The sequence below is a fragment of the Glycine soja genome, chromosome 15, assembly GCF_004193775.1.
Source record: "Glycine soja cultivar W05 chromosome 15, ASM419377v2, whole genome shotgun sequence".
Taxonomy (NCBI): Eukaryota; Viridiplantae; Streptophyta; class Magnoliopsida; order Fabales; family Fabaceae; genus Glycine; species Glycine soja.
The window spans coordinates 10,474,690-10,490,191 of NC_041016.1; the positions used below are offsets into that span (position 1 = coordinate 10,474,690).

General features: G+C 27.8%; 1 protein-coding gene across 3 annotated transcripts; it reads left to right on the forward strand.

Moving 5' to 3' along the window:
- Positions 1-471: 471 nt before the first annotated feature.
- Positions 472-7,080, forward strand: LOC114388463 (2-succinylbenzoate--CoA ligase, chloroplastic/peroxisomal). 3 transcript variants are annotated; one of them, XM_028348961.1, is made up of 10 exons: positions 472-791; positions 1,945-2,017; positions 2,317-2,482; positions 2,573-2,671; positions 3,255-3,352; positions 3,733-3,926; positions 4,304-4,446; positions 5,318-5,706; positions 6,444-6,649; positions 6,761-7,080. In XM_028348961.1, the coding sequence occupies exons 1-10, from the start codon at positions 592-594 to the stop codon at positions 6,888-6,890; spliced, it is 1,698 nt and encodes a 565-aa protein (XP_028204762.1). In that variant the 5' UTR covers positions 472-591; the 3' UTR covers positions 6,891-7,080. The 3 variants fall into 3 exon arrangements, with proteins under 3 accessions (XP_028204762.1, XP_028204763.1, XP_028204765.1); XM_028348962.1 differs by having other exon boundaries at positions 4,319-4,446; XM_028348964.1 differs by lacking the exon at positions 6,761-7,080 and adding an exon at positions 6,221-6,304 and having other exon boundaries at positions 6,444-6,569.
- The last annotated feature ends 8,422 nt before the right edge of the window (positions 7,081-15,502 follow it).

Genomic DNA, 15,502 nt, shown 5'->3' on the forward strand with positions numbered 1-15,502 from the left:
GAAAATGAAAAAGGTAGGTTTAAGAATTTTTTTTTTTACTTTTTTTTATCCTTATAATTATGTCTAGCATAAGTTTTGTTTTTATATTTTTTCATAAACATAGGCATTCCTCATAAAAGAAGAAGAAAAAATTATACTCGGTAATAAACAGAAATAATTAAATAAATAAATATAAAGAAAATGGAAACATTGAAATTAAAAAAATATCAAATTGAATATTTTAAAATTAGAAGAATCAAATTAAACTTCATAAATAAATAAATAGAGGTAAAAATATAATTTAACCAAAACAAAAGCTTAAACTAATAAAATTATAAAAACCAAACTCTTCTTTAGACCAATAAAATGGATACACACATTCATCAATGTGAGAACTTAATTAGAAGTATGAAAAGGAAGTACAATAGTAGAATAGAGAAATTTTTGGCCTACCAATAGAAAAGTAACACATGGTGATTCTGATGATAAGCATATGACAAATTTGTGAATGAGGAGATAAGAAAGCTAAGCTGCAAACATGTGATAACCGCGGTTTCTTAGGAGAACACTAACATGCATTTATTCAAACAACTCCTCAGTTAGTTTCATTTCATGGCTAACTATTCCCACCCTCATATCTGCCAATGTCTGAGTCACTTGCTGACCCTCCGGCAACATTTTCCGGTCATAATTGCCGGAAACCGCCGCAAGACCGGCCAAGAGTTGGTGGAGGAAGTGTTGTCCTTGGCACAAGGCCTGCTCCACCTTGGACTCACATCTGGCCAAGTGGTTGCCATCTCTGCTTTCAATAGGTACCTTTTGTTTTGTCTTAGAATTTTTTTATAGGTGTTAATGAAGAAGTTTATTCAAACACCATGAATATCAACCACTTTTCTCAACCTTTGAAGCCCCTTGAATTATCCTTATAAATATATAAATGACTCTATATTATGTTTCTAACATCATGTTATGAATGCCACCTTGACAAAAATAAGAAATTTTACGTGATACTTAAGTCATGAAACCCTGTCACTTAACTGTAATATATCTTACAAGTTATAAGATTGGCTTGGTGGTAGGAGGGAGAAGGAGGAAGAGGCCATGAGTTAATAAAAACTAATAAACTACGACTAACATTTGTTAATAAAAATAACTGTAATATATCTTGTTATAAAATTAAACTATTTCATATGAATAGAAAGTGAGGGATGGAACTTTATGTACTTTGTTGTTCTAGCCAAGCACAACACTGGTTATGCTATTTTGTTCTCGTTTTAGTTTCCTCCTCCGGTCCCCTCCCGGTGGCATGTGTTGAGAATTTGAGATGATGATGTGGGCACGAGTCCTTCATTATTAAGGTCAAACAAAGCAATAAATTTATAATGTGAAATGTCTACACCTCCAAGTACATTTTTTCTAACTTCTGATTGACATTTTTTGTTATTATTATCTTGTAAATTGTCATGTTGATCCTGGAAACAAAAGAGGAGCCCACTTATTTATTGAGATCAGTATGAGATTTTACTTGTTAATAAAATAAAACAATATTTAAAAAAAAAATCGATAGGTGTATTGCTTCTTATCCTTGTTTATAATTGAACGTGCTCGAGATAGGTATATATATATATATATATATATATATATATATATATATATATATGAGCTTTTTCACCTGCATTTTTTCGCTTTGTTAGTGCAAAGACTCTGGGTAATTTAAAATATTAAAATGTTTTCTTTCTATTTCTTATGGCTTACGCAATTCCTTAGAGGCAGTAACTCCCTTGCAACAATTATTGTTGTACTGAGAGAGTGAGATGTACTTGAAATTGTGAACTGTGAAGTAAGGATTTGTTGTTGTCATGTAATCTATAAACATATGATCCTATCCTATAAAATATCTAGCTATTGCTAGTTGATCAATGATTTTATGGATGATAGATAGAGTTTTTTTTCTTCTTTTTTCAGTGATAGGTATCTGGAGTGGTTATTAGCCATTGCATTTGTTGGAGGAATAGCTGCTCCTCTGAACTATCGCTGGGTGAGTAATTTTGCTGTAGAATAGATTGCTTAGCTTTGGCCTTAGTGTTACTTTTGAAAAGCACCATCATGAAACCATCTTCATGCTAATATGGCATTTTAGAGCTATGTTCAATTGACCTCCTCATCATTCATTTTGCACATTAATACTCTAGCTCACCACACACCACTTCCTATTTACCTTAATATGTTTTCAGCCTTCTTGTTTTTGCTATTTCATCTGGACATTGTCTTTTGCCATAATCTATTTCATATACAAATCATGAAGTTATGCTTTAAAACAATTTTTTTCTCCTGCAGAGTTTTGAAGAGGCAAGATTAGCAATGGCTGCAGTGAAGCCTGTGTTGTTAGTGATTGATGAGAGCAGTTACACATGGTACTCAAAACTCCAGCAAAATGATGTTCCATCTCTGAAGTGGCATATTTTGTTGGATTCCCCTTCCTCAGATTTTTCTAAGTGGAACGGTATGAACATTATACCATTGTAAAAATTATACATAAAACCTTTTTCCACTTGAACGATTTTTGTAACTTATTGCTTATACTGCTTTTCAGTGTTAACTCCAGAAATGCTCAAGAGGCATCCTATAAAACTTCTACCATTTGACTACTCTTGGGCGCCTGACGGCGCTGTCATAATATGCTTCACTTCAGGTTCAAGATTCTCAGTCAGTTACTCCATTTCTATACTATCTCAAACTATGCACGTGTAAGGAATTAATTTGCAAGCTAGATTGAATAATTTTCTGTGTCAAATGATTTCTTAAAATAGAATTTATATGATTGATGAAATTAACTAATGGATGCAATATTTGTTCTCTTTAAGATATAGAAACTTCTTTAACTAAGTGGAATTTACTTTTTAAGGTTGATTTATGCGTGATCAGTGAATAAATGTATTGGAGCTGATTGACTTTTTAAGTACTAAATGAAAAAAGAGCTGTAAGATTTTAAGTTACAGTTTGTTCAATGAACTTAAACATTGTGGCCAATTTGATTTTGGTTCTAGACTTCTAGGAAAAGAAATATTCATGTTTCCAAAATTGCTGTTTACATGCTAGTTGCAGATAATTAGGAGTTTGAAATATATGATTGAAGGAGGTCGCTTTCAACGCCACTGGCATGACTTTTTAGTAGTGGTGTATGTGCTACTGTTTAAATATTATCCAGGGGTGTTTATTTTTAACCAAATATGTCCTCTTTTTGTTTCCTGAAATTGTTGTGTTCTTTACTCTAGGAACTACGGGAAAGCCTAAGGGAGTCACCCTTAGTCATGGAGCTTTGACCATACAATCCCTAGCCAAGATTGCCATAGTTGGCTACAATGTGGATGATGTATGTTATTCTGTGTTACATGAAGTGCATGTTATTGGTTATGAAAACTTACCATTATATCAGAAGATTCAGAACACAAGGCTATCAATATTAAGATTTTGGATTTGGCTCCTCTTAAGTGAGCAAAGATAAAGTAAGCAATTTCAATCATTGATGAGAAAATCAATGATTGATATCACATTCATGATTTGTTAAGTATGTGCACACAACATTCATTGTTAATTTTCTCATCAAAGACTGAGATTCTCACTTTACACTCTAAAGTGAGTTGCTCATCCCGGATCCTAAGATTTTACATGCGTGCAAGTACATGGTAAATCCAGCTGAAACAGCTGAAGGATGATTAAGTTCTCCATGTTATGTCATTCGTTCTGTAACAGGTCTATCTTCATACTGCTCCATTATGCCATATTGGTGGCTTGTCATCAGCCATGACCATGCTTATGGTTGGAGGTTGCCATGTCTTGATGCCAAAATTTGATGCAGAATCAGCTGTTGATGCCATAGAGCAACATGCAGTGACATCTTTTATCACAGTTCCTGCAATAATGGCCAGTCTGATTTCTATAATTAGGTATATTCCAGTGTCAAATAGGAATAATACTTTGTCCTTTTTTGTATCAAAGATTATCACACGATATGTTATCTAAGAGCAATTTAATTTATAAAAGATTCGAAATTATTGCGAAATTAGCATTCCAATCATTTAACCTACAGTAAAACAAAATTCTATTTTACCTGCTCAACATAATTCATCACTGTTATTACAGGCTTACTATTTTATACTAAACAATGTCCTAAAGTTGTCATGTTTTGTGGAGCAAGCTCTGGTTCATCTATGCAAACAGTTCTTCTGTGTAAATGTTTTGCTATTAAGAACCTTAGGTAAAAAACCAAGTATCAGAGTTTAGGAATATATTGATTTACATTATTCTTAGTCTTCTTTTGAAGTTTTAATATTTTTAGGCACAAAGAGACCTGGAAAGGGGGAGAAACTGTCAAGAAAATTCTTAATGGGGGTGGAAGCCTCTCACATGAGCTCATCAAGGACACCAGCATATTCTTCCACAAAGCTAAACTTATTTCAGCTTATGGTTGGTCTCTGTTCTCTCAATTTATTGACTAATTTTATTTGGTAAAAAAAACTTACATATGAAACCACATTCACAATAACATATTTTTACATGAAAGCAATTTTAGGTTGACAGATATTTTAATCCAGAAAATATGAATAAGAAAACCTGTGCAACTAGCTGAAGAAAAAGATATAAGTAGACAATCTAAAGAGAACTGATAAAGAAATATAGGAGAAGAGAGAAAAGGAAGATAAGAAATATGGGGATATTGCCAAATTTGTATCCAACAATCAATAACATAATGAGAAGAAGTAATTTATAAGACCTATGAATAAAAAAAATTGAGACACTTCAAGTCATCAGTTCAACTGTGAAATGATCCAACGAACCATATTGGAAGCCAAAATCAAACGATATCCTTAATTCCTTATAAAAATATTAAAACAAGTCACTGGTTATTGAAAGCCCTATTAATTAGAATCTATGTGCCTAGAAACTGAAATCATTTGAACCTGTTCCCACTACTTCAATGCCTTCTTTTATTTGGATCCTCCTTTATTATGTGTAGTACTAAAAATGTATGGTAAAACAGAAAGCTGGAGAACATTGGCTTAACAAAGGAAAAAACAAACTAACAAACAGTTTAAGTCTACATTGAAGAATGTATGTTTCTGCTTTTTTGCTGTGACAAGATCAAGCGTCTTGCTTTTCGTCTTTTTATTTTATTTTTGTATGTTTTTACTCAACACAATATGCCAAATGACAAGAATTTACAATGTATGAAGGCCAGTGAAATTTGACCTTTTTTAAATTTCTGTGTCCTCTTGTGTATAATAATAGATGGAAATTCATTGGTCTTAGAGATGTTTGTCTGTTTCATTAATCAAAGGGATGACAGAGACATGTTCTTCATTGACATTCCTGACACTCTATGACCCCATGCATGAAACAACAAACCAGTCCCTTCAAGCATTTGGTGTGGCAGGATCTAAGCTCATTCACCAGCAACAAGGTGTTTGTATTGGCAAGGCTGCACCCCATATAGAACTGAAGATAAGTGCAGATGCTTCTGGTCACACTGGGAGAATTTTAACTAGAGGACCACATATAATGCTCAGGTATTGGGACCAAACTCTCACAAATCCATTAAATCCGAATAAAAGAGCCTGGCTTGACACAGGTGACATTGGATCAATTGATCATTATGGTAATTTGTGGCTCCTTGGTCGAACAAATGGTCGAATCAAGAGTGGTGGGGAGAACATTTACCCTGAAGAGGTAATAGAAGTGTCACCTAACCTGTTTGCCTTATCATAAAGAACAAATTTAAACCAAAAGAATATGCTGCTTTGTGATAAAAAAAAAAAACTCCTTTAAAAGGGACACATGTTTATCATACATCATGAATCATAGTTCTCATATCATGAATAATCAAAGTGGATCATAATTGCATGAATTGAGACACCAAAATAATAAGGTTAATGGTACTTGTGATGCCATTGTTTCCTAGTTAATACAAATCCATTTGAATGCTTCTAAACAAATTTAATTATAGGATAGAATCTTCCTCCTCTTCTTTCTCAAACTTTATAAAGAAAGCGAAATGAGACCTGCCTTTTTCATGAAGTGTTACAATTGTTTGTTCATTTCCATTCATGAAGTATCATGCTTATTCAAACTATAAACTTTTATAAAGAGTTGCAATGGTTTCACCCATCACAGATCCATGCAACAATAGGCAATACTTTTCAAGTATGCTCATTGTGTGACGTCCAATATTCATTGCTCACAGGATGGATGTTTAAAGATACCATTTCAAGCAATGTTTTCATAAATCAATGGAACGTCTAGAAATAAAATTTCAGACACATACAAAGTAATGTAAAACATTTCTACTTTGCATGTTCAGAAATGCATCATCTCTTATTTCTTTTGCTCAGTTAAATGCTTATCTTACTTAATTTATGGTATTTACAACTCCATAGAAGTGTGAATATATTGTTTATTTGGTGTAGGTTGAGGCAATTCTACAGCAACATCCAGGGATTGCAAGTGTTGTTGTTGTGGGAATCCCAGATGCTCACCTGACAGAGATGGTAGCAGCATGTATCCAACTAAGAGAAAATTGGCAATGGTCAGAGCAGTTGTCTGCTTCAAATGAAGAGTTTCTCCTATCTAGAAAGAATATTCAGCAATACTGTATAGAAAATCATTTAAGCAGGTATTCTCTAAAATCCATGTTTGTTAAATTTGTAATAGAATACTTGGGTTGAGGGAAGCAAATTATATGTAGCAGTGGATTAGTGATGATTTCTTTTGATTCTTCTTTCAGGTTTAAGATACCAAAAATGTTTATTGTATGGAGAAAGCCATTTCCACTCACTACAATAGGGAAAATAAAAAGAGATCAAGTCAGAAAGGAAGTTATGTCTCAACTACAATCTTTACATAGTAATCTTTGAATATATCATAGCTCCAATGCCCCTTAAACCACTGTATTGCTATGATTCCTCATATATACGGCTTCATGTGAAAATGCTAATCAATTTATTGAGTGACACATTAATTGAGTACAATTTTGTATCACACATTCGTTCTCCCCTCTCCTATTCTTATTATTTATTGAACATGCTGTCTTCTTCGTGTACTAAACATGTGTTTGATTCAATTTAATTTTAAAGAATAAATGCTTAATTTCTGTCAATTTCTGAGAAAAAAGTTTAAAAAAATAAGTGATTCTATTTTACTTTAAAACAAAATAATCAAGGATTAAACAAATGTAAATGGTTGTTAATGCTTCACACAAAAAAATGGTTGTGAATGAGGATGGGATTTTCTTCCTACACCATACATACTTCTTTGACACAATATTTTTTTAAAATTTCAAAGTTATCCCTTTTAACTTCTTTTTCCTTTGTTCGTTCTTTATTTTCTTCATACACCATTCATTTTTGTTTCGTTTAGGCCGAAAGCTCCTTCTTGTTATGGCTGGTTTGGTCGAGGTGCATTATCGCAATGGTTCGTTGGCAGCTCGTAGTTGTCGTCGTGGTTGGTGTTACAGTATAACGGCAGAGGAGGTTAACTTTTTTTCCTACAACTTTAATATGTTCTAATAAACATACGAATTAACATTAAATGATTAATCTAGCGAACTAAAATACATCATCACAATCAAACTACAATTTTGTTTTAAATATTTTATAAATTAAAATTTAATTATATTATAAATAGTTATTTTAATACTTTTATATATTCATAAATCAATGTAAAAATTCATTTTTTAAATTTTTTTAGTTGAAATCACTAATTCTAGCAAACTAAAATATATGATAAAATCAAAGTACATTTTTTTATTTCTAATAAATGACTACTTTATTATTTTATAAATAAATATTTTAATATTTTTAAATATTGATAAATGAATGAAGATATTAATTTTTATATTTTTTAACTTCAAAACAATATTTATATAAATCTTTAATACTATTAAATATTTAATATTTATACAAATATATTAATAAAAAACAAATTTCATATACAATATTACCTATTTTTGTTTAACTAAAATTTTAAAATATATACATTATAAAATTTTACAATTTTTTTAATTTAACTATTTTAAAAATAACTATTTTAAATATATAAAAGTATTAAAATAGTTATATAAGAAAGCAATTTATAAATTCATTTTTAAATAAACAAATTTATTAAATAAATTATTTATTTATTAAATTAAAATAAAAAAATTATTAAATTAAATAATTAAATAAAATTAACAACAATAGTTGTTTAAAAAAAATAATTAAATAACAACAAAATTCAACCATCAAATTTTAAATTTCTATTAAATAAATAATTTATTAAATAGAAAAATATATAAAATTAATAAAAATACGGATTGAGAATCCATATGAACCATACGGATTGACAATCTGTATGGGTTATACAAACATACGGATTGTCAATCTGTATACCTTTAATACACAGGAAAATAACGTAGAGGTGGTAGTAGAACTCATGACGGCAATAGCAAAAATATGGCGAATACCAACAACGAGCACACACGGATTGATGAAGACAAACCACGGATTGATGAAGATCAACAAATTGAAGAGAAAAATATGAGAGAATTTGAGAGGAGAAATGAAAAACGTATGAATGAATGATGCAAACAGACGGATTAGGAATCTGTATTTCACATTTAAGCGTCAATGAATCAAGGACAAAATTGGTTTTTTACTCAAAATACTAGGTGTAAAAGAAATGATGTTGGATGCAGGAAGAAAATCCCAGGAGGATGTTAGGATAGGGTGAGGGAAGCCCAAATACACTCTTAAACCTAAATGATTAAAGTACTCCATAGGATGAGTTAGCATATATTTTAAAAATAAATTATAGTTTTTATTATATTTTTGTTAGAATAATGATATATTTTTTTATAGACGAATAATATGATGGTGATACTTGGATAATTATTATCCATTAATTGATATCATTTAGGGATATATAACTCTATTCAACTTTATATATTACCATCAATGAAAAATATGAATTTTATGTTTATTTTCTTTATAGCTTTAATGGTAATCTCTTAGATAGTTTATATTATTTTTAAGTGTTAATCTATACTGAATTATTTTTCTCTCAATCCAATCTAATTTATATTAAAAAACTAATCAAGATTTAAATCTTGAATCATTTGGTCCAGGAACATACAATGTTACCGGTTGTGTTAATTTATTTTCAGTACACATTAAATTGATAAGATAAACATGTCTGAAGATAGATTTGATAAATTTTTACGTATTGAAACTAAAGTATAAACCTTATTAGTTGCTATTGACAAAAACACTCCATGGTTCAACTTCATCGTGCTCCCTTGGTCACTTGGAAAGTTTTCCTCATATAATACTAGCACAATGAACCTCGGATTCTGTCATTCTATCACCGAAAAAAGGGGGACAAAAACAAAAACTTTTTGGATTCCACTGCACGTTGGATGATGGCACATTGGCACCTCTCGAAAAGTTTGGCATATATTCATTTGCAAAAACGTTGTATGATGGTAACTCTCACGAGGTGCTTTTTAGCCTTTTTCTGCTTTTCAATTTTTTCCATTCCTTTGCGATTAAGGATTGATTCTGAATTTGTGATGGAAAACTGTCTCCACCTTCCTCTCCGTTAAAATGTAATTCAAAATTCTCCTGTTTTATCTTCCTATTTTTTTTTATAGAAATATTGAATGAAAAGTAAATATATTTATAATATGTTTGGTTTAAGGGAAAAAGTGAAAAAGAAAAAAAAGAGAGAGAGAAAATGAAAAGTGTGACAATTTGTTAGATACTTAGATGGTTTGGTTTGGTATCTAAGAAATTAAGAATAAGGTAAAAAAAATATGTATATAAAATAATATAAATATCATAATAAAAAAACTAGATTAACAAATAGCAAAAACAATGAGATGTGGCATAGGTAAAACTACTTTTTTTTTTATCTATGATAACCTTTTTCCTTACTTTTCTTTCCAATTTTTGAAGGAAGACATCTCCGAACAGGGCTCACGCGTATGTTTTCTTTCCTTTCTTTGTTAAGGTTTCTTCAAAAAATGGAAAAATCCATTTTTTATAGTTTTCATTACTTTCTAATAAGTGCACGTTTGAATTAAAAATTACAACTTAAATTTGGGTCAAATAAGTTTACAAAGTGAGTTAATAAAAGTATCCAAAGTCTTGTTTCTTTAAAACTGAATTTGAAAGTAAAATTTTACTCTCAAAGGGACTTTTAAGGAGTAATTAAACATAACTTCAAAATGATTTTATTTTCAAATATATTTTTAGATCTTCCCGTCAAAAATTCAAACATATCCTAAATAATTTTTTCTCCTTTCCACTTAAACAAAGAGACCATTAATGTCTTGGAAGATTTGTAGGAAGATTTATATTATTCTAAAAAACTATTAGTAAGAAAATATTTTGAATGTTCTTCTTGTTCATCAAAATTTATTAAAAATAATAGTTTTTGTGAATTTCACTTCTTATTAAGGCTATTTGTGGATGGGTTGATTTATACCAATATCTGACTTAAAAGTTTAATATGATCAATTTTATCAACTCAAATATGATCGAATCAAAATCCAATAACATTTAAGACAAAATTAAGTTAACCTGACTTGTTGATAAAATATATTAATCTTAACATTATATATAACTAAACCATAGTTCAGTATGCAATCTTAACTTATATTTATTAAGTTAAACAAAACATTATTTATTAAGTTAAAAAATTCTATTATCAATTCATAATTGTTTGAACAATTGTGTTTCTTTAAAAGAATATATGATATGACTCAAAGTATAACTTGAAATTAACCTCAAAATATAAAAGGTCTAATTTCTTAAACACAAACCTATCAAAGTTCCCTTAGTCGGGTTAGATTGGAGGGACAAGGTCATGAGGATCCCACTTCTTACCTAATAAATCTCTTATAATTTTATAATTTTTAATAAATTTTAATTAATAATAAATAATATAAAGAACAAAAGAAAAGTTAAAATCTATGTTGCTAAAACTCTTCTTTCCTTAAAGTTTTTGTAAGTGTAAATTGCACCAACTCTAATCATAATTATATTTCATTTTTCTTTGATTTAAAAACGATTGTTTTTTTCAATTTATTTAAATTTTTGCACTTTTTTATAAAAAAAATACACATATTTTTCTTATTTTTAAATGCAAGTCAAACACATTTTTTTAATAAAAAAATAGAGAGATCAATGTACTATTTAATTTAAAAAAAAAATATGTATAGTATCACTAAACTCAGAAAAGTTAAACATATTTTTTATTAAAAAATTATTATATAAATGAAAATATGGTATCCTGTATGCACATGGTATCACTATCAGTTTGTCCTGATAATAATAAGTTGATATCGTATCGCATGTGTTAGGTACAATATAGGACAATAATTTGTATTGACATAGAATATCCTATTTATTGTACAATTATTTTAAAACTTAAATTTCAATCACAATTTATTTTTAAAAATTAGTAATTTAGAAGAACTCCTAAAGTAATTAAGGATGGAAATATTTCAAATAATATCATTTGGACCTTATTGTCTAACCCATATTAAGCCTCACTTCACCTAGATCTAACATATATATATATATATATATATATATATATATATATATATATATATATATATATAAAAGGTCTTATTTTATAGAATGATGTTACGTCTCATATTAATTCTTTTTAAAAAAATATTAAATGAAATGAAATGAAATTATTTTAATGGATATTAAATGTAATTGTAAAGATAATTTTTATAAGAATCAGAGTTGAATTGTGATTTTAGCAATTTTAAGACCTTCTTAGATCAAAACAATGTTATGGTCGAATGAGAAGTTTGACAAAAAATACAGATAACAAATTTTTGTAAAATAATTTAGATGATAGACATAGATTTCATAAGACATATAATGTCTTTAAAAATAAAATCAAATTCAAACCTTAAGTTAGTTTAAAGTAAAAAAAAGGATCAACAACATGTAAGACACATGGAGTTATATTGGTTTGTCTCATGGAGTTATATTGGTTTGTCTCAATCATCAAGCTTACGTCTTAGTAAACCACCAACCACCAAGTTTTACTAATTTTAAAAGGTTACAAGTAGTTTTCACTACTACTTCTATCTCTATAATCCAAGCTCTACACCAAATTTATTAAATCAGTATGTTTGTCTTATCAAACTATTGTTGGTTCTAATACAAATCAAAAAAATTGTTGTTTGCTTCCAGGTTGACTAATACTCAATCATCTTATAGACAGATAAACAATCTCAACACTTAACTTTTCTCTCAAGGTGTTTTGAGGATTTTACTAGAATTTACATGAATATATATAAAAAAAAATTACATAAATAATTTGAATATGAGCACGAAAGTTATTTTTTGTCTTTAAAATTTTTTGATATTTATAAGTCTTCTTCAACAATCTAAACATATAGATTTCTTAACTTGAACTTTTGTTGGAAGATTGTGGTCATTAGAGCATTTAATGCTTGCATTAAATGCACATACTTCATGTTAAAAACCACTCTTAGATATCATGTTGAGCACTCCTAAACCACTCTTAGATATCATGTTGAGCACTCCTAGGAATAAATCACTTCTTTTTCGTCATAGCATGTTTGTACACAAGAAGGTTTCTTTTCATGGCAATTTGCAACTAGCAACTTTTAGAATTTTATTTTCATTTATTCTTTATAGGATTCGGCACAATAAAGTTGTATCAAGATAATGTCTCTGTCAAAACAAATCATAGACACAAAGTATTAAATAAAGTTTTGAATGTTATCCTTTAATATTGCATTAAATAATAACTTTAATTTGTTATTGTCTTGAAACATGAGATGCAAACTTGCGAAGTATGTTCTAATATCACATAAAAGACAACTTTTGACTTGTGTATTTATTTGTATTTGATCAAAATAATAAGAGTTTTAATTCGTCTTAAAAAAATATCTTTTTTGACTTAACAACAATTAATTACATTTGATTGAAATGAATATTAACTATATAATTATGGTAAGTTAATTGCTTGCAAAAAAATCTCACGATTTCAAAAATACAATCAATTCCAATTTAATTGGTTAGCTCATATATTAATTCGTATAATAAATTAACAATAATATATTAATACGTTCTGCTTTATTTTTTTTATCTAATTGTAAATTCTGATTTGTTTTTTCTTTCATAATAAATTTCATTTTGTTATATTTTCTGTAATAGTAATTATAGTAATAAGATATAAATTAGTTTGACGAATTTGTATTTTACGAAATGATTAGCCTAATTATACATGTATTATGTATATGATTAATATTTAGCCTCAAACCTATTTTTGTTTTTGTTTTGAAAGGTTTGAGTTTATAATTAGATAATCAATTTTTCAAATTTTATAAAATGTTATTTATTAATTACGTGTTTTATATAACACATTCTATTTGTTCTATTACCTTACATTATGTGTTTTGTTGAATATTATACAACATTATTTATAATTATGATATTCTTTTATTATTGTAAAAATATTATTGCAATTAATAAGAATATATATTAGTTTAAATACTACTAATTGATTGCGAGATAATAAATCAATAACAATCATTATTTACTTTATATTATTACTTTAAATATCTATCTCCTATAATATATGAAAATGATTCTATTAATTTCTGTCACTATTTCTAATAAATTCATCTTACTACTTATCATTTTTTTTATATTTGATAACTTTAACATATTTAATTAATTAATTTAATTTAAAAATTTATTATAAAATAAGATTTTATCACGTAGACAAATATCACTTTATGATCAATAATCAATAAAATTACTAAATATTCATATTAATAACACGGTAAAAAAATAACCTAAAACTATTTTTTTTTAAAGAAAGTAAAAAAGGAGCAAGCAAAATATCATTAAAATGTAAAAAATCCTATATCCAGGACAACACTCTAATAATAACAATTTTCTATAACATATGTGTATATAAAAATATATTTAAATACTTATTAACATATCTACTAACATACATTTATTAAAATTTAAAATAAATAGTTAATAATATATTAAAAATTCAAAACATAATTTTTTTTCCTATAAATTCTAAAATATGAATTTAATATTCATAACACATGACATACTAAGTTAATTTTTTTAATAACATATACCAAGTTCTTATTTAAAAAAAACATAATTAAAAAAAGCTAAGTTTCAGATCCAGTTAAAAAATCATTAGGGTCCGTTTGAAATAAAATGTGTGGTTGACAAAAATAGAATTAAAATGCTTTTTAGTTTAATTTCAAAATACTTTTACATTCATTTTCAAAATCAAGAAAAAAAAATTAAAAATTTAGTTTTTAATTTTAAAAATTACACTCTTTCTACTATTGATAATAACTCATTATGTTAATGTTGTCACTCTTACCATCCCTATTATTATCACTACCAACATAAGTATCATTAATCACCATTGTTAATACTAGTACTATCATCAAGGACGTAACCAGAAAAAATGTTAAGAGAATGAAAATTTAACAAAAAAAAGGGGGTAAAGAGGAAAGTAAGAGCATTAACTTGAAACTGTAAAAGTTAATTTTTTTAATTAAAGGACAGCAAAAGTAAAAATAGATGTTGAAAAGAAAAAAAATAATGATAAATACAAATTGTGATATTCTCAACCCTTTATTTGAGGGGTTGTCCCATAAACAAATAGAATTAATTGCATAAAGTGAATATTAGAAGAGGAGGGGGAGAAAAAAATTACTTGTAAATATTAGAAAGTTTCTTATTATCGCCACCCAAACTGCTATGGTTACCATATATACCAATATTATTAGTGTAGTCACCGCCATTGTTACAAAATTAGTCTTAAACAAATTTCAATGGGATTCAAAATTTTGAAAATGAATTTATTTTGAAATTATAAGTTGGAGGAAAAAAATAAATCTAAAAAATCGGTTTTTAAAATTTTGGAAACTACTAAAAGCTTGTTATTATTTTTAAAATTTTGAAAACTTACATCTAAAAATCACCCAAAAATGAGCTCTTATTTATTTAAGTGAAAAAAATAATACATTGTCATTTTGCAGAGTTAAATTTTTACACTATACTATTTTGAAGTTATATACTCATTAGCTTATTTACGAACTTAGACCAATTAAACTAAGTGTGGCGATCTTTTCAAATTTTTTATTACAAAATATATTTCTTTAAATTAGTCTAATCTTTTGGAAAATGATTTTTTCAAATAATAGTAATGACAATCAAAATTTTTTTTATTTGTTGATGCTGGATTGAATTAATAATAATGTGTGACACGATATAACAATAATAATAACTTTAAAAAACAACAAGTTAATGATAACGTGAGACACTTATTAATGGATCAGAATTACATCTTAAAAATTTATCAAAAATCAGAAAGTAAAATTTTACTGATTTACCGCTGCGAAAACTTTTTATCCCAAGTTGGAAATTGAAATTTGAGACATAAGCCAACA

Coding starts and splice junctions, on each gene's coding strand:
- LOC114388463 (XM_028348961.1), top strand. CDS start 592: ATGGCTAACTATTCCCACCCTCATATCTGCCAATGTCTGAGTCACTTG. Junction 3,353..3,732: donor TTGGCTACAATGTGGATGAT/GTATGTTATTCT, acceptor GTTCTGTAACAG/GTCTATCTTCATACTGCTCC. Junction 5,707..6,443: donor AGAACATTTACCCTGAAGAG/GTAATAGAAGTG, acceptor TATTTGGTGTAG/GTTGAGGCAATTCTACAGCA.